This window comes from Thamnophis elegans, chromosome 15 (genome assembly GCF_009769535.1).
Source record: "Thamnophis elegans isolate rThaEle1 chromosome 15, rThaEle1.pri, whole genome shotgun sequence".
NCBI classification, from domain to species: domain Eukaryota; kingdom Metazoa; phylum Chordata; class Lepidosauria; order Squamata; family Colubridae; genus Thamnophis; species Thamnophis elegans.
Genome location: NC_045555.1, coordinates 28,656,553 through 28,681,035, shown reverse-complemented (window position 1 = coordinate 28,681,035; position 24,483 = coordinate 28,656,553). Strand labels below are relative to the sequence as shown.

At 46.4% G+C, this 24,483-nt stretch overlaps 1 protein-coding gene across 1 annotated transcript; it reads left to right on the top strand.

The window, feature by feature from the left end:
- Positions 1 to 865: 865 nt before the first annotated feature.
- Positions 866 to 16,731, top strand: TMEM26 (transmembrane protein 26). Its single transcript, XM_032232144.1, has 6 exons — positions 866 to 1,062; positions 7,695 to 7,773; positions 11,564 to 11,662; positions 12,171 to 12,400; positions 13,170 to 13,246; positions 15,374 to 16,731. The coding sequence occupies exons 1-6, from the start codon at positions 872 to 874 to the stop codon at positions 15,781 to 15,783; spliced, it is 1,086 nt and encodes a 361-aa protein (XP_032088035.1). The 5' UTR covers positions 866 to 871; the 3' UTR covers positions 15,784 to 16,731.
- The last annotated feature ends 7,752 nt before the right edge of the window (positions 16,732 to 24,483 follow it).

The following is a 24,483-nucleotide window of genomic DNA, read 5'->3' as shown; positions in this document are numbered from 1 at the left end:
TATTGTAGCAGCTTTATAGAACTAAATTAAATTCAAACAACATCTAATTTTCTTGATCATTGACTGTAATCCTCCAGGAACATGTGTTATTAACTCAGCTACTAATAGTAGAGAAAGTGGAAGACTTGGAAAAAAAAGTTTGGGGGATATTAAATTTTAATCCTCAGAAAATCTTCAAGGGGGAGTTGCAGCCCTGGCAGTCGGAGCTCAGCAGCATTTCCCCAAACTTCTGCTGCCATTGCGGTCCCCTCCCCCACCTTCATTTAATGAGATATGGGGAGGCTATCAAGACCTGCACATCTGCAGAAGGGGGCAGGGGCCTTGCACCCCTATTCACCTCGGGTTTAGGCACAAGCCAAAGGTCTGTGTGTGTGTGTGTGTGTGTGTGTGTGTGTGTGTGTGTATGAGTGTGATATATATATACACACACACACACACACACACACACACACACACACACAGAGAGAGAGATATATATATATAGGGTTCCCTGCCCCTCCTGCTTGTAAAAAGAGACTTTGTCTGTTTGCCCTTTTTAAGGAGATGCGAAGCCCTCGCAAGCCCACAAGGGAGTCCTGGCTGGGCTGGACGGTGCATTGGACAGGAGTCACCCTACCGGCCCCCCGACTCCACTCCCCAGCAAAGCCACCGCCCGCCAGACAGGGTGGGAACCTGGCCGCTCCTTGTAGCCCTGGCGCGCTGGAGGGGCAGCGGGAACCCCCTTCCCCGCCTCCGGCCGTCTGGCTCAGCTGGTCCTCCTCGCCCCCGCCCCCCACCCCGTCCCCTTTCAGGAAGTCCGGGAGAGGGAGGGCGGGAGAGGGAGGGAAGAGGAGGCCGGGCTGTGCTGCGGGACCCTCGGCGGGTCGAGAGGATGGAGGCGATGGTGCTGCTGAACGCGCTGGGCACCCGGGTCCTCTTCGCCCTGCACGCGCTGCTGGGCGTCTGGCGGGTTACGGAGGTGAAGAAGGAGCGCAAGTACTGGCTGCTGGCGCTGCTCAACCTCCTGTTGTGCCTGGAAACGGCGCTCACGCTCAAGCTCAAGCGGGGAAGGGGCTACAAATGGTGAGTCCGCGGACTCCGGCTCCCGCCGGGGCTCCGGATCTTTCTCTTCGCTTCCTCCCTCCCTCTTTCTCCTCTCTTCTCTTCTCTCTTTCTTTCCTCCGGGTTTCCGAGAGAGACGCTCTTCTCCTCCTCTGCCCGACGGCGCTTTGGTGGCTTCTGCCTTCAGGGAGGCCATCGGCCCATTTGGTTAAGCGCTCTGTCTGGAGAGCAGCCGGACAGCCCCCGTGCAGCTCTGGGTAGACTGAACTTGAGAGAAGACCCTCTCTGGAGGTGACCAACACGGGACAAGAAGTTGTGTTGGGGTCTAGCAGCTTGTCTGGCTTTCACCTAAGGTCGGATCCCACTTTTGCTCTTAGAGTAAAATGATTTGTTGGACTTTGGTGACCAGCCCCTCCGGCTCCCGGCCCTCTCTCTCTGGCTGAGGAAGCCCGTTCTGTGACTGGACTTCGCTTGTCCTGGGATGGTGAGAAGCGGCAGGAGCTGAAAAGAGAGACGCCCTTTCAGCAGAACTGGGCTGTGCTCAGCTTGGAGCGAGGTGGCTTCAGACATTTGGCTTGGATTTAAAAAAAAATGAATGTATGGATGAGTTGATGGATGAATTGGTGAGTCACACGGAAGACCCTTATTTCAGATTATAATGGGAGCCTTGTTGGAGACCTCTAACAGAACAGTGGCAAGTATCCTCAGTCAATTTCTCCATTCAAACTACATGTAGCCCAAGATCCTGTGGAAGGAGAAATGACAACACATTTATTAAATAAATTCTCCAGCAGATGATCAGATTGCAACCTTCTGCTGGTCAGCAGAGGACCTCAGCTTGCAGAGATCAAGTCTAAGTACTGAAGGCAGTTTCAACCCCTCTAAAAGGAATATAGCTTGACAATGTTCAGAAGGAAAAGCCACATAGTTTTAATTCACAGCTGCAAAGCCAACTCTGGAGACACCCAGGTCTGTGGTGACTCAGGGCAAAACTGGGCTACTAAAAACAGGACAGGAGGAGGAAAAAGGGAGTCGAAAAGTGTCCTTTTTCCCCCAAGTGGGGGAAGATTCTTGACTTTTGATCTCATCAGCATCAAGATGGGTTTGTCCTTCTTCTGAAACTCTGGTTCAACTTTTCAGTAGGGAAAAGGATCACACCATCTCTGCTAGGAGAAGAACAAAGGTGCCCTTTCAGGATGGGAGGCAGATGGTCTACACGGCTTCCTGTTTTCAAACTTATTCACCTCTTCCTACTGAAAGGCTGCCCTTATACACGGAATGGCTGTTTCTGTAGACCAGAGTCCTCAAAATTTAGAAGACTGAAATGATAAATGAATCCCCTCCTCCCTGGGATAAAGAAAATGAATGAACGGGGCTCTGATGGGATGAAAATGTATTATCTCCATCCATGCCTTTGCCCGTGGGTTGTCCCTGCATCGCACAGAAGTCACCTCCAACAGGGGTTCCTTGTTATCTACAGTTTTGCCTTGTTTTTGTCAGTATTCAGTTCAAGAGCAGAATTGAGAAAGTCATGGCGATTCTGCTGATGGAGTTACTGGGTAAAGTCCTATCCCTGTCTTCTCTGTGATCAAGGAAACTCAAGGATCAACCCTGTTTTATGGAGGGGATCCATTCCTTCTCACCCCCTCCCAGATCGAGTGCCTCTGCTTTATGGAGAGAGGCCCATGTTTGAGCAGGATGGGGAGCCTTTAGAAATGCCTTCAACCTTTTTGTGACTGTCCTTTGAGCAGCAACTCAGTCACCCAACTCAGGAACTGGCAAGCTTCTGGTGAAAAATGGACCCTTCAGTACATTTTTCTCCACTTTTCTCTGTGGTAATGCAGGTTCATTTCAAAACATCAGTCCAGCATCAAACTGTCTGTCCACCAAGAAACCTTTGAATTCCAACCAATTGTACCGGTATCTTCTATTCCTTCTGTTTGACCATGCATTCTACTCTTTTGTTTGGAGAAAAGGTTCAGAGTTCTTGGATTCGTATCTGAATTAACTTCTTTGGTGTTTTAATTCAATCTGTTCCAATAAACAGTTAAGTACTTAAATATCATCTACCAAGTATGCCTTTTATTCAATATTAAATGGATGGCTTTGAACTATGCTTGAAAAATCATTCAGATTATCTTGGACAACTAGAAGAATGCAGATTCAGTACCAGATGGTGCAAAGCCAAGCTGTAGTTGTCCATTGGAAGTTAAAGCTGGGATATTTTGGACAGAGAATTTTATTGATCCATTCAATGTATTTATTTATTAAACAAATTTACATAGTCATTCATCTCCACCCCCCCCCCAAGCAGGGATTGGATGTCACACAATAGCCAATATAAAAACTGATAAAAATCTTAAAAGTTACAGTAATAAATAACATAACAACAAAAATATTGATCCTGGGCGGAGGGAGGATAAAAATGGTTCTCTCAGCATGGACCTTTCAGAAAAGATCTCCTTTTGATTGAGTGTTGCATGATGATGGTTGAGGCTCACAACAATGCAAAGGTGAAAATTAATGGCAAAGATGCTTGGTGGATTCAGAGGCAGTCAAGAAAGAGGCTGGGAAGAACAAGGTGACCAGATAGTCTGCCTAGGGCCAGGCAGGAGCTCCCAAGCCCTCAGGGTCCTGCTAGATAGTTTTGACAAAGTCCCAAGTCAAGACTCAATGGTTGAACATCAACAAGGAGGCCTTTTGAATGGCAAAATACCATCTTGTATAACTTACAGTCACGGCTGAAGAGTCACCTGAGGCACAGAGGTCTGGATATGGACCACCAGTCGTCACCCAAAGAAACAAGTTCTTTCCATACCCATCTCAGGCATATTGGAAGCAGGATGTACCCAAAAGTCTAGGAAAACATCCTTGTCCTTCTTTCTTTGCATAAAAGCAATTCCTGTCCTTTTGGATGCAGCCTGGATTTCATCCTTCCATCATTGACTCTATCACTCTGTCATGGACCACCCTCTTCTTTGTGGTCCTTCCTTCTCTGCACCCTCTAACTTTGCTGCTAAATTATATTTTTAAATATGACCGAAAGGGGAATCATTGCAGCAGCTGATAATTACTTAACAGTAATTATTGGGCTTGCTATATCCTACAGTGGCCTCCTGGATTCCCAATTGATACCAGTCTTGGGTATCCATGAAGCTGGGGTAATGGGAGGCACGTGGCATCATGATCTCATTGTGCCATGTCATTTATGCAATCAGTGATGTCCTTTGGAGGCCCTTGATCCCTAAGCAGGATGTTGGCTTAGAAGAACTCCAAGGTCCCGTCCAACTCTGCTATTCTGTTATCCCTGCTGATCACATGGACCTCACTCTGTTGTATTGTTGGGATCGGTATTTCTTCCAGGGCATTTTTTAGATCCCTATTGAATCTTCCCCTTCCAAATGTCTTGCTTGGCTTTCTGAGGGAACCAAGGCCAGTAGATGCTCGGCCAAGCAGGTTAGTCTACGTGTCTTCTCTTCCCCACTCAGAACTTCACAGAAAGTGCATAAAATGGCCATGACGTTATTTCTGGTCCCCTCCTTAATAAAGAGGCTGGAAGGTGGTGTTACAGTCTCTTCTAAGGCGGATCCTGGAAGGAGCAACGCAGAGCTCAGCCAAGAATGTTTTCACAAGGCGCCTCCTCCTCCTCCTCCCGAAGATGTAGAGAGAGAAAAAAAGCCTGTTGGTGAAAGACGCCTGCAGAAACCCTGGTGGGACTCAGCATCCAGGGCAGCCTCCCTCCTGCAGCTTGCCCCTCCCTCCATCTCCACAATCTTCCCTGATTCCACACCTGACTTATGTCCCAGCAGACAGATGGAAGCATGACTATGTCACAATTTCCTCAACGAAAGTCAGGATAGGAAATCTTTGTGTAGAGAGTTGTAAGTTCTCCTTTTTGCCTTCTCTTTCTTGCTTTTCTAAAAAAGGGGAAGGTTGAGGAATCCCACCAATAAAATCTCTGGGAGCCTTCCGGCAGGGGATTCCAAACTTTTGAAACCACAAGTTGCAATCTGAGAGTCCATATGTTGCCTCTCACTCCACCCACCACCCTTGAATCCAGTGGTGGGTTCCGGATTCCGTTCCAACTGATATGGTTGGAACAGCCACAGAGTTACTCACATGCACGTGTGTGGTGCGTGCATGCGTTCTAGCGTCAAATGATACTTCTGCAAGCCTCCGCGACACTCAAGCTGCTCCACGGAGCATCGTGCAGGCACCGTATATGCCATGCGTGTGTGCAGAAGTGCCAAAAGCATAAAGCACACGTAAGGAGCACGGGCAGCCAGCTGGGCCCTCCAGAGCACCGTACCGGAATGGTATCCAGAGCTCCGGGCAGGATCCGGTATGCCCATACCGGGGCGTACTGCCTGCAACCCACCACTGCTTGGATCAGCCCCTTCCTGAAATGCAACTAGGGGCCAGCTAAGTTTCGGTTACTCTGCTTCTGTCTCCTGGAGGCCCAGGAAGGATCACTCACTCGGGTGCTAAGAACGGACAGACCTGCTGCTTTGGAAGGCAAGTGAGGGGACATCCGCCCAGTCTAAACTATCCAGGGAAAGGATACTGTAAAATCTCCATTCCCTCTACCCCTCAGTTATTTTTGTTAGGCATAATTACTGATTGTACAGTTGTAGAGACTAATCTGATATTGCATTTAATAACTGCAGCTAGATTGTTGGTGGCGCAATACTGGAAGAAGGAAGATTTGCCTACTATTCAAGAATGGACATTGAAAGTAACAAACCTAGCTGAGATGGCCAAAATATCTGCATATCTTAAGGACCATTCAAACAAGAGATATAAACGAGACTGGAAAAAATGGATTGATTATACACAAAGCAAATATGGGACTAAGAAACTCCAGATAGCCTATGCTTAAGATTAGCAACAACTTAAACTGTTTAAAGTTTGGGTAACAGTAAGAAGCTGAGTTCAATGTAGAGATCTTATTGACCTTTTTTTTTTTTTGCTTTGTTTTAAGACATTTTAGACTGTGTTTGCTAAAAAGTTATACCGTGTACGGGCTCTGGGAAGTCGGGGGGGAGGGAAGGGAGGTGGGGTTCTAGGGGGAGGGGGGAGGGGGGAAATATAATATGTGTTAGATCTTAAAGCACATGATTGCACTTGTATACTGTGGCTTTTTAATGTTAGTGTAAAAATACGACAAGCTGAACATATTGGTTGACAATAGAGGTACACAGAAGGGAGGAGTAGAGTGAAAGAAGAAGGAGGGGTGGAGAGGGTGGGAGAGAGGATTGGAAGCAGGAGGAGAAGGAAGGGAGGGAATGTATTGAGAGAGAGGAGGGATAGAGGGGGAGGGGAAGTAGGAAGTAGAGGGGTATGTTGGAAGGAAGAATGAAAGTTGGGGGGGTGAAAGAGGGTGTATGGTGGGTCAAGGTGGTATATTGGGTTTGTATTATGGGGGGTATTGTCTATAAAAGCGAGGACTGTGTTTATTATTCAATGTTATATGCCCCGGTTATGCACAGTATACATGTGATTGTATGGAATGAAATGGAAATAAACGTATTTTCACACTAAAAGAACGGACAGACCTGCTGCTTTGGAAGGCAAGTGAGGGGACATCCGCCCAGTCTAAACTCTGCCTCCCTTTGCAGAGGTTGAGGGCCTTGGAAGCAATGCCTAAGCCAGGGAGGGGGAGCAGTGGGATTTCTCTGCCCTTTGTTCTTTATGCCAATGACCGTCAAAGCCTTTTTGTGGTCAGTTGTTTGCCGTTTCAGTTGCAGGCTGTGGAAGAGTTGGGGGGTCAACTACCCACAGCCCATTTCCAGCTGACAAAATGGCCCCACAGCTCTATCAAAAAAGCCCACAACCAGCCCCGTTGCAGTGTCCTCTCTTCCCTGCATGGGCCTTCTCTTCCGAGAAAACACGGAACTGCCATTTATTTTCTAAGCAAGATGGCGGGTCCTCTGGAAAGTCCCAAGCTTTTACTGTCTGTCTCTGCTCCTGCTGCTTTGCTGCCTGCCTGTTCCCAAAAGAAGCTTTTTAAAAATTCAGCTGGGTGGGAGGAAATCTAGTGGACACCAGCTGTGGCCATACGAATGCCTCACCCGCACCCCAGGGCATCAGTGATCCCGCTTATTCCCTTAATGTTTCGACAGTGAATTCTGTAGTGGTTTCTCAGGGTGCTCAAACCAGTGGTGGGTTTCAAAAATTTTTAGAACCCCTTCTGTAGGTGTGGCCTGCTTTGTGGGAGTGGCTTGCTAGCCATGTGACCGGGTGGGAGTAGCTTGCCAGTCATGTGACTGTGTGGGCGTGGCCAACTTGTAAAATGTGGTGAAACTCATTTAACAACACTCTTGCTTAGCAACCAAAATGTTGGCTCAGAAACTCTGGCATTTGAAGCACGCAAGTCCTAAAGCTGTCAAGTTACAAGACCCTTGCACCCCTAACCCTTTAGGGAAAAAAGACGCAGGGATGTTCAAACTTGACAGCTTTAAGACTTGTGGACTTCAACTCTCAGAATTCCTCCTCTCGCTCTTCATCATGATGTGCGGATGGGCGGGGGGAGGGAGGGAGCTGGAACCGGTTCTAAACAGCACAGTAGATTTGTAGAACCTCTTCTATAGAAGAGGTTAGAACTGGCAGGAACCCACCCCTGGCTCAACCCAACTCTTTTTGTCCTTCCTCAGGTTCTCACCGCCGATCTTTGTCTATCTCATCAGCATAGTGCCCTCCTTGTGGATTCTGGAACTTCAGCCTAAAAACCAGGTACTAGTTTTGTGCGTTTTTTTAATGTGATTTCATGACGGAGAAGGAAGGAGACTGTTTGCTTGGGCAAAGGAAACCCAGCTGCCTGGAAACCAAGGTGGGCACAGTTACTGCATTTTTGTATCCTGAATTCTGCTGCTTCTGGGTTTTCTGCCTGAGGTATGAAATCATTTTGGCTTAAGCCATGATACAACACTGACTTTTCTTGATGCACCTTGAAGGACGCGAGTGGTAAACTCTCCACATCAATCCCGTGGCTGAATAAATGCCACCAAGAAAGGGGGATGATGCAGATGCACTCAGTTTGTGTGATGGTTCTAGTTGCGCAATCCGGTTTTTGTTAGACTTGGTGGTTCTTTTTTAGTTGCTTTATTAGACGCAGCCTCGGTTCTAAAAGTTGCATAAATGTATCCAGATGTAGATCATCTTAGTTTTCCTCCCTGAGAGAAAACATTTGGCATCAGCAGTTGCAGAAACAGACACCTTCTTTTCTCACGCAGAATGAATTTAAAAAATGTTGCAAAGTAGGAAAGCTTTGGCCTTCCTTGTAGCTGGTCCCCGTCTCACCCGAGATTTCAGCGGGTGGGATGCTCGTGCCCTGTCCCTTGTTAGATCACCATTAAAGGGGGTGTTTTGCGTTTCATTTGCATTTCTCCTTCTGCTGTTTTGTTACACACAAACAACACCTTGTTGTGTGTAAGTCCTGTGCACAGAGCAGCAAAATGCTTTCAGTTCAGGGGCGTTCAGTCCCAAGCGGAGGCAACAGCTTAAGCCAGGACTGTCAAATTGGACTTCACTGAGGGTTGCATCAGGGTTGTGTTTGACCTCAGCGGGTGGGGGTGGCCAGAGTGTGCATGGCCTCATGTCGGGGGTGCCTGTGGTGACCTGATGCCTCTGCCAGTGAAAATGGGCTCCCGAGCTCCATTTCTAGGTGCAACGGCCCCCTGCAATCCTCTACCAGTGAAAACGGAACTAGGGAGGGCCACATGCGGAACTCTCTCTCTCTCTCTTCTCTTTCTCTCTTTCTCCCTCTCTCCTCTCTCTCATCTCTAATCTCTCTCTTTCACTCTCATCTCTCATCTTTCTCTCTCTCATCTCTCTTTCTCTCTCTCTTTCTCATCTCTCTCATTTTTCTCTCTCTCATCTCTCTCTCATCTCTCTATCTCTTTCTCTCTGTCATCTCTCTGTCATCTCTCTCTCTTTGTCTCTTTCTCTCATCTCTCTTTTTCTCTCTCTCTTTTTCTCATCTCTTTCTCATCTCTCTCTCTCTCTCTCTCTCTCTCTCCCTCCCTCCCTCCTCATCTCATGGGCCAGCCAGTGTCTTGGGGAAGAGAGGAAGTCACATATCTCCCAGTCACGCAGCACCAGCAAGGAACAAATGCCCGTGAGACCCAGGAAGAGATGAAGCTTCGCTCCCGCTCTGGAATATGGAGCGAATCTCCATCCCCTGCCCTTCCCTTCTCACACCAGGTGAGGAGTGAGAGGGAGGGTGAGTGGTGGGACCAGCCAGTGGTGGGTTGAGCCGACAGGAAGCCACAGCAGTGGGGGGGGGCAAAAGAGCTCTGATTGCCAACACCTGTTGCTTCAGCTCGCCTGCACCGCCACACTGCCTTGACTCACCGGCTGGTGAGGTCTGCACTACTTCTTGCCCTTTGCACCTTCTGCAATTTTCAAGTTGTACGAACCACCTCTAAGGCAGAGATTTCCAACCCCACCACAAGCTGCCTGGCCGGCCCCATATTTCAGAGCTCTAGTCACAGGACTGGTCATCCGGGAGCAGCTCCTCCACCTGGGTGCACTGCGGACCACCAAAAATTTTTCACTGACCCCCAGTGATCTGCGGACCACTGGGTAGTGACTTCTGTTCTAATTCAACCCCTGCTTAACTAGGAGACCCTTTTCCAGACAAACAGAAGACATTCCAGACAAGTGGCTGCCCGATCCCTTCTTAGAAGCCTCCAGTAATGGTGCACCCATAACTTCTGAAGGCATTTAACTGGTTAATTGTTCTCAGTGTTAGGAAATTTTTCTTTAGTTCTACGGTGCTTCTCTCTTTGATTAGTTTCCATCCATTGTTTCTCGTCCTGCCTTCTGGTGCTTTGAAAAACAGAACAAGATAGAATAACAGAGTTGGAAGGGACCTTGCAGGTTATCTAGTCCAACCCCCCCCCCAAGCCAGAGACCCTTCATCATTTCGGACAGATGGCAGTCCAATCTCTTCTTGAAAGCCTCCAGTGATGAAGCTCCCACAACCTCTGAAGGCAACTTCTGTTCCATTGGTTGATTGTTCTCACTGTCAGAAAATTTCTCTTTATTTCCAGGTTGAATCTCTCCTTGATCAGTTTCCATCAATTATTCCTTCTCTGGCCTTCCGGTGCTTTGGAGAAATGAGTGGATCAGGGAAATGAATGCTCTGGACTTAGTATACTTGGTATACTAGTATACCACGGATACTAGTATACTTGGACGTCAGTAAGGTATTTGACAAAGTTGACCACAGCCTATTTCTTGATAAGATAGAACAATTTGGGATAGATAGTACCACCCCTAGATGGATTCATAGTTAGCTGACCAGCCGCACCCAGTGTGCAGCCCTCAATGGAACTCCATTGGACGGAAGTATGCAGTGAGTACCTCAAGATTCTGTTTTGAGGCCAGTGCTCTTCAACATCATAAATGATCTAGATGATGAGATAGAAGGGAGCTCAACAAATTTGCAGATGACACAAAGTTGTGTGTGTGTGTGGGGGGGGGGAATTGCTAACCCTTTGGACAATAGACTCAAGATTCAAAGGACCTTTATAGATTTGAGCATTGAGTCCTTTCCAATAACATGTAAGGTCTTGCACTTAGGCAGGAAAAACCAAACACACAGGTATACCTTGCTCAAGGAGCAGCAACTGTGAGAGGAATCTAGGTGTCCTAGTAACCCACCACTTAAGTATGAAACAGCCGTAGGCTGCAGCTGCCCATAGAGCCAATGTAATCCTAAAATGCATCAACAGAGAGAGAACATCAAGATTGTGGAAAGGGATACTGCACTAATGAGGCCACATTTGCAATACTGAGTCCACTTCTTGTCACCACAATACAAACGAGATGCTGAGGTCTTAGAAGAGGGCAGAGAAGAGCAACAAAGATGATAAGGGGTCTGGACACTAAACCGTACAATGAATGATGAAGGGGATCAGGTATGTCTAGCCTAACAAAAAGAAGGATTACAGGTGACATGATGGCTTGTTTCAAACGCAGACAAGAGAAGAGGGGATCAGCCTATTCTCCAAAACACCAGAGGACAGGACAAGAAGTGATTGGTGGAAGCTTGTTAAAGAGAGACCCTACCTGGAACTAAGAAGAGATTTCCTGGCAGTGAGAGCAATTAATCAATAGAACAACTTGCCTTCCAGAGTTGTGGGTGTTCCATTGCTGAAGGTTTTTAAGAAAAGATTGGAGAGCCATTTGTCTGAGATGATATAAGGTCTCCTGCCTTGAGCAGGACCTCCAAGGTCCCTTCCAGCCCTATGACTCTATGACTTCTTTCTCACCTACGGGGGAGTGGGCGAGTGCTCTTCAGTGGGTCAAGGCTGATTTGAACAGCTTCTCCCTGGATTCTCACTGCATCTTCTTCCTTGCTAGACTCCCTCACTGCTTTAACCTCATATGGATGGTCCACAGCCAGGGGCCACCTCCAAGGCTTTGGGGAGTCAGCAAACCGACAAGGGGGAATCTTTGGGGTCCTTCCATTTCTGGTCTATGCAGAGCCAGAACTGAAGCTGTGTTTTTATTGCAGCTTTGCCCCAATGAATATGAGCAGCTGGTGAAGAACCACAGTGAACAAGTCAGACCCAGTTACAGAAATGAGACCACGGCAAACAACATCATGGAAAAGGTAAGTGTTGAGATGGTGGTTGATATCCCATAATCCCAATTTGGTTTTTTTGAATTAAAATGTATTTCAACAATAACAACAACAACAACAACAACAACAACAACAGCAGCAGCAGCAGCAGCAGCCTTGGGGGTGCAGCAAGGAAATAGAATTACACCCATGTAGTCCCAGAGATACTAGATGGGATTAAAACCACGGGCACATTATGGGTGGGCCAAGGACCATTGAAATGATAAATACCTTTCTCAATAAAAGTAAAACCAAGTCCAGGAGAGCCACTTGTGTAAGATCAAATAGATAATTTCCCTTGGCAGTTGGGGGAGATGGGAAGGGACTCTCTTGGATTCTGTGCAAAGGGTCTGCTCAGTTCTCAACTGCCCCCCCCCCCCGTAGGTGTGCAAGACATGCAAGAGCAGATCTTGACCCAGAGCGCTTCCTCCAAAGAAACTCTCTCCCCCACCACCTCTAGCTTCGCTTTTCTGCTTTCTGATCTTTGCCTTTGCTGCAGCTGCAACAGGCCCAGGAGTTTGTCAGCACGCTCTCCAAACTGTGTGAGCCCATCTGGACGCTGAGCCTCCACCAGACCTTCCTGCTGCTCCTCATCCTGGGCCGCTGGCTCCTTCCCATCGGTGGGGAGATCACCAGGGACCAGCTGTCTCAGCTGCTGCTGCTCTTCGTGGGCACCGCCGCAGACATCCTCGAGTTCACCAGTGAAACGCTGGAAATAGAGAACGTCCGGTAGGGCTCAGGTGCCCCCAGCCCTGCAGCTGCACCCACAGCAGAGAAGACAGCGGCCTCTCCTTCTACCCGTCTGTCATTCTCTCTGCCTGTTTGCCACCCATCTGTCTCTCTCTCTGTCCAACTGTTCCCCCCCCCCCCCATTACCCCACAGTCAGGTTTTCCTTATAAGGCGCAATGCTTGTGAATAAACCAGAATGATGGGATGGTGAATGTAACTGTTTCAAAGGATTGTAAAACTTTGAGCATGAGAAGCAACAGGCTGAATGAGGGAAGGTGAAATCTTTATGCTTGTTAAAAAGCAATGGCATTCGCCGGTTCCCCTCCAATGGAATGTATGGGCATTTAGGCCTTCTTAGCTCTAGTCAAAGTGAGTGATGATGCCTCACCTTTTTCAAAAAGTGGTGCCATAAAACTGGTTTTAACTCATTTAAATGTGTTTACATATATTCAAGGCAATAAAACGAGTTAAAATACAGAGAGTTCTAGGTTGTCTAGAGATAATTTATTCTCCAATAGATGGGAAGTTTCATTTTCTTAAGTTTGGTTTGCTATTATAAAATTGATTAGTACAGTAAAATAATTTTAACCCTATCTCCTTCACCCGGTTTCATTATTTCTAACTTAGAATATTCCTCACTCCCATTTTATAAATTACAGAAACTAATTGTAGGCTTCCATTGTTGGAGACCTCCTTAATCTAATCAATGTGTCTGGCCTAATTATGGCAGTGCCTTGTTTCTGAAACACTTGCCTTTCCTTTTCCCAGGAACAAAGATGCTCTGGTCTATGCAATCCTAGCCGTGTGGACTTGGAGCATGTTGCAATTTCCTCTGGATCTGGCAGGTTGGTCTTGTCAGTGTTTCCCCAGGGTTGTGCTCAGGTGGAAGCGGCATCAACTGGCTTTCTTTGGACTGGTCCCTCTAGGGTGGAACCATGGAAAGGCCAGTCGGAAGGCCAAGGCGATTCAAAGGGCTGAAATGTCTTATGAGGAAATAGATCCATCTTTAACTATAAATAAATAGATGGATGGATGGATGGATGGATGGATGGGTAGGTAGGTAGGTAGGTAGATAGGAGATAGATAGGTAGATAGGAGATAGATGATACATGGATGGATGGATAGATAGGTAGATAGGTAGGTAGATAGGTAGATAGGTAGATGATACATGGATGGATAAATGGATGGATGGATGGATGGATGGGTAGGTAGGTAGATGATACATGAATGGATGGATAGATAGGTAGGTAGATAGGTAGGTAGATAGATAGGTAGGTAGGTAGACACGTAGATAGGTAGATGACACATGGATGGATAGATGGATGGATAGGTAGGTAGGTAGCTAGATGATACATGGATGGATGGATGGATGGATGGATGGATGGACGGACAGACAGACAGACAGACAATAGATGGGTGGGTGGGTGGGTGGGTGGATGGATGGATAGGTAGGTAGGTAGGTAGATGATACATGGATGGATGGATGGATAGATAGACAATAGATGGGTGGGTGGGTGGGTGGGTGGATGGATGGATGGGTAGGTAGGTAGGTAGGTAGATGATACATGGATGGATGGATAGGTAGATAGGTAGATAGGTGGATGATACATGGATGGATAGATAGATAGATGGCTGGCTGGCTGGATGGATGGATGGGTAGGTAGGTGGCAGAGGTGGGTTCCTACCAGTTCGCACCTATTCGGTAGAACCGGTTCGTCAAATCTACCGAACCGGTTAGAAGAGGTTCCACCAGTGGACCCGGAAAGCAGGCCACACCTACAGAAGAGGTTCCAAAATTTTTTGAAACCCACCACTGGTCCTTGGACATGATTATTCTACACTATCATGTTCATATTTATAAAACTCAGTGCCTCTGTGAAAGGTAAGGATGACTACTGCGTTTGTGGTGCAATCAGAACATTGTGTGTGTTGAAGTTGTTTTAACGCAAACCAAAGATGCCTTTCAAAAACAAGTTTACATCATATTCTTATGCATGCCAGTGCTGTGTGTGAGGTAATTTAAGGTGGTTCTGACAAGTGTCGTTGGCATCTTCACATCCGGTCACATGGGTGGCAAACCACTCCCACAAAGGAGGCCACACCCACAGAGTAGGTTCGAACAATTTTTGAAACCCACCACTGGTAGGTGGGTAGGTAGGTGAGTAGATAGATAGGAGATAGATAGGTAGATGGGTAGATAGATGATACATGGATGGATGGATGGATGGATGGATGGATGGATGGATGGATGGATGGATGGATGGGTGGGTGGGTGGGTGGGTGGGTGGGTGGGTAGGTAGGTAGGTAGGTAGGATAGATGATGGATGGATGGATGGATAGGTAGATAGGTAGATAGGTAGATGATACATGGATGGATAGATAGATGGATGGATGGATAGGTAGGTGGGTAGGTAGGTGAGTAGATAGATAGGTAGATGGGTAGATAGATGATACATGGATGGATGGATGGATGGATGGATAGATAGATAGATAGATAGATAGATAGATAGATAGATAGATAGATAGAATAGATGATGGATGGATGGATGGATGGATGGATGGATAGATAGAGAGACAGATGGATAGATAATAAATAGATATAAATATAGATGATGGATGGATGGATAGATATAGATAAAACTAAACGATGATTGATTTACTTAGGAAATGCTGACCACGTCCATACAAAGTTCTAGATGCTCACTAGAAGTTACTGTTTATAAGTAATCACAATGTGAACAGAAACCTGGCTAAATAAGGCTTGTGGTTTAGTCAGAAAGCCACAGTTCAAAGAACGAACCAAGCCACAGGCTCAGCCTGGCTTAGATACTGCTGCTGTGTCTGACAACTTTATCTTTGGATGATTTATGACATGGGTTTCAACGTCCTGAAAGAAATACCCTTTCTTTCTTTCTTTCTTTCTTTCTTTCTTTCTTTCCTTCCTTCCTTCCTTCCTTCCTTCTTTCTTCTAGTGCAACATCTCAACTGTGATCGAGCAGCTTCATCCACAAAAGTTTTTCATCTGCTCCTCTGCAGACACAGTGCCGACCTGTGGAACATCGGCATCAGTTTGTTCATCCAAGATGGCCCTTTCCTTGTGGTGCGCCTGATCCTGATGGGCTACTTCCAAGTGGTGAACCAGATGCTCGTGTTTTTTGCGGCCAAGAACATTTTGATCGTGATGTTGCAGCTGTACCGCCTTGTGGTGCTGTCGCTCGACTTCCACGCCTCCCTCCAGCGCAGAGCAAAAAGCCAGAAAGGAGTCACTTCCTGTTGCCCCTGTGAGCCCAACTCCATCAACCTCCCATCCAATGGCCTGCTGGACGGAGGCGACTCTACTGGCCTGGAGGAGACCTTCCCAGACTCAGCTGAGTGCTTGTGAGGGAAGGTCTCTTCTGCCCCAGGACCAGCCCTTCCCTCCGGAAGGCCTTGGCAAGCAGACTGTTTGTCCACTGGAAGACAAGGGTCCCATCCTAGCAGCAAAGGGGAGATATTTGAGATAGAACAAAATCCATTCTATTGATTGGGTAGGTTGATTGACACGGTATCCACAGTATTCATGGTATTCATCCATTGTCTATCTGATGGGACTCAGCTGAGGTAGTTTTGTAGGTTCTTCTTCTTTTTGTTTTGTTTCAATGTGTGACATTTGCAGACTCCGTGATTGTCTTCAGAGCCCTGCCATAGCAGAATCTTTACCTGAAATTCAGGTCTACGTCTGGGGCATAATGGAGGTCCCCTTGATTTAGTCTGAGAATTCAACTTTGACCAATACAGAAGTTCCAATAAATGGGAAGAGCATTTTCCGGCTTCCTGTCTGTGCCAGACACATTATGTATTCAGTGAATGCAACAATGGCTAGTTTTGCAATTACCTTTTCCTCGTATAGATTGAGGGTGGTGTGGCTTGCCATAGAAGGGTTTCAGAGTCTTGTGTCACGCTACAGTTTGTTCTAGTGATTAAAGGCCATTTTCTTCCTGGTTCTATTTTATTTCACACTAGCATTGAGTCTGATGTAACCTTGTCCCAGTTCACCTGTGTCTACCCCCTTTACATTGCCTCTTTTCCACAAAGCAATGGGCCACCTTCCACTGATCCAGGTACGGGATTTTCCTGGGGGAGGGAAGAAAAATCCAGGTGGGCGTGGCCTTTCCAGGTGAGTGTGGCCTGTCTCTAAGACAACATGGTTGGGAGATCTACTCAGGTTCTCCCAACCAAGATGTTGCCCTCAAGAATAAATCTTCAGGAAAGTTCTGATGGAAACACAGCCAATCCCCTCTTGATCCTCTACCATGCCATGAATTTTGTCTTTCAATAGGGGGTCCCCAAACTTGGCAACTTTAAGACTTGTGGACTTCAACTCCCAGAATTATCCAGCCAGCTCTGGAGAATTCTGGGAGTTGAAGTCCACAAGTCTTAAAGTTGCCAAGTTTGGTGATCTCTGATCTAAGCGATAACACCCCCAGGATGGTTTCTATTTCGAATAGTTTCAGCCTTTGAAATCAAATTTTGCATTGCTTATCAAAGGCCGGCATGCGTAGAGTAACTTTGTCATTATTTTCAGGGAAAGACGTGTCCAAAGTCTTTGTTATTGCTCAATTCAGTTTTGATATAGTATACATGATTATTTCTTCACTTTTATTTCTGAATGTTGGTATTTTTAGGTTACTGTGAGCACAATTCTCAATACAAAGAAAGGAGAAGTGTTTTTTAATAAACCCAGAGATTTGTATTTGTTCAGGAAATGTTTATCTGGCATTGTCTTTGTTGATATTTCTGCACCCTGCACTTATCTTCATGGCTTCTTCCCCTCCACTAACTTACTTCTGATTTGAGGGGGGGGGGGCTGCGGAACCACTGACCTTAAGAAAAGAGAAGAGAAGTTCTCCTGACCTCTAAACTTGGTGGCTACCAACCCTCCTCCTCCTCCATTTCCAGCCATTGGGGTCCCAACAACCGATCTAAATCTCTCATTCACGCGTAGCTCTGGGCTCTTCCAAAGTGCTGTGTTCATGTCACTCATAATTGAGGTGCACCAATTACACCCGAGGTGGCGCAGTGGTTAAATGCAGCACTGCAGGCTACTTCAGCTGACTGCAGTTCTGCAGTTCGGCTGTTCAAATCTCACCGGCTCAGGGTTGACTCAGCCTTCCATCCTTCTGAGGTGGGTAAAATGAGGACCCAGATTGTTGTTGGGGGCAATATGTTGACTCTGTAAACCGCTTAGAGAGGGCTGAAAGCCCTATGAAGCGGTATATAAGTCTAACTGCTATTGCTATTGCTATTTCTCTTAGCCACTGATGCCCTGATCGTATGGATTACTGCAATGTGCTTTGCCTGGGGCTACCCTTTAAAAGCATCTGGAAGCTGCATCTGGTACAGAATACTGGGATGGGTGAGATGTGTCCCCAGTGGTGAAATTGAAATGGTTTTACTACCAATTCTGTGGGTGTGGCATGGTGGGTCTGGCACGGGAAGGATACTGCAAAATCCCCATTCCCTCCCCACTCCTGGGGGAAGAATATTGCAAAATCCCCATTCCCTCCTCATTCCTGAGGGAAGGATACTGCAAAGTTCCCATTTCCTCCCCACCTCCTTTGCCGGTTCCCCAAACTACTCAAAATTTCCACTACCGGTTCTCCAGAACCTGTCGGGACCTGCTGAATTTTACCCCTGCATGTCCCTCTCCAGGGGTAATGGCAGCATTTCCCTGGAGGAGGCCGGCCCCAGGTCCTGAAAGCAGAAAGGGGCAATATGGACATTGCAACAAAGATGTGGCAGTGTCTCCCACCCTTCTGGGGTGCTGGGGGAGGGGGCAATTGGATCCATAAAATCATTGAATCCAGGTTAGCCCCGGGATCTTTCCATGATTAAAGATGGCACTCAAATCCCTGGCCTTCATTTTAGTGCTGAATGGGGAACATGCAGTCACCAATAGAACAAAGTTTTCCGAAGAGACACCCAAAAGGGGCTCCAGCTTGTTTTGCGGACTCATCAAATTTAAAACCAGAAGACGGAATTGTCCTTTGTATCTGGAGAGAACAGGCAGAGGGAAGAGGGTGGCCTGTGGGACAGCCTCTGGCCATTTGCCAGAAATGGCTGCGCCGACTCGGGTGAATTTTTATCCACCTAGTCAATAAGAAATGAGTCGTTACTATGGCAATTCTGACATTGTGAGTGTCGCGTGGCAGTGCAGGTGCGCTCATCAAAGGCAGCTCAGCTTCCTACATGGGAGGCACTGCTGTGTAGGTACAACAGTGATGCGGAATTATGGGAAGATGGGCCAAGGGTGGGGTGATAAAGGCCAATAGGAGAGGAGCTTCACAGGATTTCCTCAAGCCCAACACAATTTAATAAGTGAGCCATTTTCTTAATATGTTGGGGTGTGATTTTTGAAAGCAACTTGGCCCCAGTTGTGTTTGGTGCTTACTGATAATAGTCCTCATGTTTCCCCAAATTAACCCCTGAGTTTCCATCACAAAGGGGATTGCAATCTTGAGGGCCAGGATAGACGAACAGTTTCATGGCCACTGAACTGTGGGCCTACACCGTAATCTGACGGGAGTTCTGGTTTATTTTTATTAATCTTACAAAATATGGGGGCTACTTGACTCTAATAGCTTGCGCTCAAAATAGGAAGCAAGGAAAAGGAAATCCCATGTCTCTGAACATACACACTCCCTTCAACAGAAAACACAACCAACGGGGCTTCTCAACAGGCATCCTGCCCCTCGGGAGGAAAGCTTTGATCTGGAAGACTTCCGGAACATCACCAGGCTGGGAGTCAGGCAGAAGACACAACTATACTGTGCTATTTCTAGTCTTGGTTGGGTTGGAGTTGGATTGGATGTTGTAAATTGCATGCTGTAAACTTCCATTGTCAGCTCTGATTCAACTGGTACAGAAATGCAATGAATGAATGAATGAACAAATTGCATCAGGAGTGTTTTCAAAGGGTCCAAGAGGCAGGGAGGGGATATTGCTTCTGAGGAATCCAAGTAAAAGGATGTTTCCAGTTGGACCATCCAAGTACGGCATTGGGGTGCACTGAAGATGTAAACGCTGCAAAAGCATTGTCTCTTTTTGTTCTCTCTGCATCCCCAGTTTGACGGGGGCATTTGAGCAAAGCCGAGGCTGTAATAAATTACACTTCTAATAAATATAAGGGGCGGTGGTGGATTATATGAAGTGATAACAAAAATACCTGTACGTGTCTTACGGAGTTATTTGAAATAAGCCCCAAGGCTTTGAACTGCTCCCAAGAGCTGCAGGATAAAAAACAGAAGTATGAATATGAAACAGAAATAGATGCAATAAACTGCAGAGATTAAAAAGAAGAAAGAAGCAACAGCAAAATGTATCACATTTAGGGGGCAAATCAAGGACTAATAAACCACAGGATTCCCTTGGCAAACGCTACATCTATTTTATGCCAACTACAATAAAGGAACTTCAGAAGAACTGGGGACACTCGTGAACCTCAGACTTTTATTCTCATTTTTGTTTAGTCACTTAATTAAAGCAGCACTTAAAATAGATGAAGCACTTTACGCGTTGCAATGAAAGCGCACAAATCGCCATTCAGAGATTTGCAGGCTAAGCATCTGGTGGACACTAAATAGGAATGCTAATATCTCTCTTGAACACAGAGATAGGCTCAGAAACAACATAATCTACTACCCTCTAGTGCCCAAAGTGCAGAATTATATTATCCAGATGCCGGAAGACACTAGAGCAGAGATTATTAACCAGGTGAAATTCAATGAAACACCACACAATGTCTTGCCCTAACTGAGATTCATTTTAAAACAATCCATTGGTGTAATTCAAAGAAGAAGAAAAACAGCGTGGGATCACAATGTATTTGAGACAATGACAGCCTCTGCTGTTAGGGAAACATTTTTAAAGCCTAGAGCAATTTTATTTGCTTGCTTTCTGGTAAATTGGTCTTACGTGTTTAGATGACATTTTTGCTACAAGAAAGAGAACTGGATGGAAACTTCATTTCAGATCCACAGAGAAGATGCCAATTTGTACCTTTATATACTTAATTTTTAGATCCCACAGACTCCTGGGTTCAAAGCACAGGATTTATAGCAGAACAGGTTTACATCAAGAGCTGTGGCAGTGAGCATCCTCAACTGCCAATTAGCTGGGTTGAAAAAGAGGTGAAAAGGTGCCATTCCTCTAGGACAGCGGTTCTCAACCTGTGGGTCGCGACCCCTTTGGGGGTCGAACAACCCTTTCACAGGGGTCGCCTAAGACCATCTACCTCCACCGGCGTCGCCCATGCTCAGGAGCGTGCCCTGAAGCGGCAGGTGCATGAAGAACGCTGGGTGGCAAAGCAGCTTCCTCCCGGTTCCGGCTGCAACCCAGACACCGCCCCACCTGGTCTCCACGCCAGGGAAAGGCCGAGGCACTTAAGAGGGAGAGAGACAGGTTCTTCTGGGTGGCGGATCAGCCTTGGCTCTGACGGACGTCCGAAGCGAGCACGGTCGGCAGTGCCGCTTCAGCCCAGCTGCCTGCACAGGGGCTCGAAGGTGCCTGGAGAGCAGGAGACTGATGGGGCCGTCGGGCCACCTGCTTCAGCCAGGCAGGCGCATCCTGGGATTCAAGCTGCCTTGAGCCTGGATGCTGCCTTTGCCGCCCCTGCCGCCGGTCCTGTCCTGCGGGCTTTTTGGCCCCCGGGAAGGGCTGTCAGGAGAGACCGGAGGGGAGGACCGGCCCCGCCCACCCATTCCTTCTGCCTGAGGAATTCCACTCTGGACAGAAGCACAGTTTGATGTAGCTTAAGCCTCTGTTAAAATCCCATTTAAAGGGCAACTTCTTAATCTGTGTTACATAGATTGCTTACACGAATTAACCGCTACATGCTCCCACACCTGGTTGTAATGATTCTTAGAAAGAAAAAAAAAAAGAAAGAAAGAAAGAAAGAAAGAAAGAAAGAAAGAAAGAAAGAAAGAAAGAAAGAAAGAAAATGGAGGGCGGAATGGAAAGAAAGTAAGAAAGAAGAAAAGGGAGGAATGAAAAGAAAGAAAGAAAGAAATGGGAGGGAGGGAGGAATGGAAGGAAGGAAGGAAAGAGAAAGAGAAAGAGAAAGAAAGAAGAGAAGAAGGAAGGAAAGAAGAAAGAAAGAAAGAAAGAAAGAAAGAAAGAAAGAAAGAAAGAAAGAAAGAAAGAAAAAGAAAACTGGGTGGAGGGGGAACGGAATATGAAAAAAGTAAACTTAATAAAGTGAAACTCATGTAAACCATGAACTTCTGCTGGAGGGAGGCAGGGAGGTCGTTTTATCCTGAAAAATCCCAGCCTGGCTGATCTTCTCCCAAACCAAGATTGCAGATTAATCACTATGCTTTAATTATGTGCAATTTGTAATAAGGAAAATACATCCTGCATATCAGATATTTACATTACGATTCATAACAGTAGCAAAATTATAGTTACAAAGTAGCAACAAAAATAATTTTATGGTTGGGGGGGTCACCACAACATGAGGAACTGTATTAAAGGGTCGCGGCATTGGAAAGGTTGAGAACCACTGCTTTAAGAGCTTCTGTGGACAGCAGCTGTGACCTTCCCTTGCAGCGCCTAAGGCCATCCCGAGGGGCTGTCAATCAAATGTGATGGCATCTGTAGTTCAAGAGGACCAGCTAGTGAAGGATGTGCCAGGTCTTTTCTTGCGACCCTCAAAGCTGCTCCAGTTCAGGATGTGTCTTCTCTTCTGCCTGGTGCCCTCAAGAGCTGCCACCCACCCAACACACCTGAGGGGAAAGCTTGGCGAAGGCCACCTTGGATAATGGAAGGAAGAAGAGGAAAGAAAATATCAAATGCCCAGTTTGCTCTTCTCCAAGAGGGCACCAGAAAACCCAGGCAAACCTAATGGGAACATGCCCACAGATGGAGCATTCAGCAGCAAACGGCTTTTATTCAGCCAAACCATATTTAGCCTAATAAATGCCTTTCTCGTTTCTAGACATGGCTCAGCATTTCCTTCTCAATCTGACTTTTAGAACAGAATAGAACAGAACAGAATAGAAGTGTGATTGGGCACGCAAGGAATTTGTCTTTGGTGCATACGCTCTCAGTGTACATAAAGAAAAATAAAATAGAATACATTCATCAAGAATCATAAGATACAACACTTAGTGATAGTCATAGGTTACTAATAAGCAATCAAATTATACTAGGAAACAAAACAATATAAAACTTAAATATGCATGCAATATGGTAATAATCATTAAGTGGAAAGAGATAGGTACTAGGAAGGAGGAGGAGAATAATAGTAATACAGTCTTAGTAGATAATTTGACAGTGTTGTGGGGATTAGTTGTTTAGCAGATTGATGGCATTTGGGGAAAAAACTGTCCTTGTGGCTACTTGTTCTGGTGTGCAGTGCCCTAAAGTGTCGTTTTGAGGGTAGAAGTTGAAACAATTTATGTCCAGGATGTGAGGGATCTGTAGATGTTGGCCCGCTTTTTGACTTGTGTAGTATACAGGTCCTTGATGGAAGAGAGGTTGGTAGCAATTGTCTGGAATAGTATTGGGTTTCCTGCTTGAGCAGTGGGTTGGACTAGAAGACCTTCAACATCCCTTCCAATTCTGTTATTATATATTTTAGCATTTTAAAAGATATGGATGTTAGAGGATAATTCTTTTGGTTGTTAGTGTTTGATGATGATAGATTTGCTTTAAAATAGAAGCCCTGCAGTGAATCCAGTAATGGGCTTTTTTGGCCTTCAACTGCAGAACTAAAATAATTGTAAAAATCAGCCTAAGACAGAGGTGTCTGGCCCACGGAGTACTTAGATCTGGTTAATGGAGCTGCCCTGGAAACAGTGAAGGACTGGCCCGGGGTGCTTCTGCCAGGGAAAACGGGCTTCTGAGATCCGTTTTTGGCTGCTACGACCTCCTGCAACCCTCTGCCTGTGAAAACGGAGCTCAAGAGGGCTGCATGCAGCCCTCCTGAGCTGTTTTCATTGACAATTTTCGCTGACAGAGGATTGCAGGAGGCCGTGGCAGCCGAAACAGAGCTCAGAAACCCATTTTCACTGACAGAGGATTGCGGGAGGCCGTGGCAGCCGAAACGGAGCTCAGAAACCCGTTTTCACTGACAGATGGTTCAGGAGGCCGTGGCAGCCGAAACGGAGCTCAGAAACCCGTTTTTGCTGGCAGAGCGCTCAGGTCATCACAGGCGCCCTTGACAGTGATGTTGAGCTGTCCATGCCCATCCTTACCATGCCCACCCCAGCCCCCCGAGGTCAAATACAACCCTGATGTGGCTCTCAATGAAATTGAGTTTGACACTCCTGGTCTAGGCATTATATATTGTCAGTCTGAACATCTTTCTCAGCTGAACTGTTTCATACAGAGAAAATAGAGACAGCCTGTTGAGTGGGCCGTCTGCTCACAGATGCTAACACATTGCTCAGCACTAAGGAAGCAATAATCACGTATTATTGCCACAATTTTATCATCAAGATGTCCCTTTGAAGAGAACTATTGTGGTTCCTAAATTAAACTGCTCTTTATTGCCCAAACAACTTAAATATGTGTACTTAAAAAAACAACAGCACCCTAAAACATTTTATTCTTATAAAAGTCTATTGTATAACCCAAACATTTAGCTTATTATAGCAGGCTGAGTAACCAAAGCCACAATCCTATTTTTAGTTATATGAGAATAAATATTGTTGAACCTAATGGGATTTCTAAGCACGGAGATATGGGATTTTGGTACTCTGCCCATCACATGTTCCATCAAAGTGCTAGATGTAGGGGTGGGCTCAGGAGTGGGCTGCTCTTGGCATTACTGCCGGTTCAGTGCATGCAAAAATTTTGTGCACGCATGCTCACTTCACTCACATACATGTGTGCTCTGTGCATGTGCGCATGTGCATAAAAAAGGTCTGTGCATATGCAAAACGTTAAAAAAGGAAAAAAATAGATTTGTGCTATTGCAATTGTTCCGCACATGCGCAGAACCGAAAATCAAGATGGCGGCCCCATAGGAGAACCGGTTCAGGGGCGTGGCAGGCCTGGGTTGCTGCCGGTTCCAGCGACCAAGGCCACCAAACCACTACCT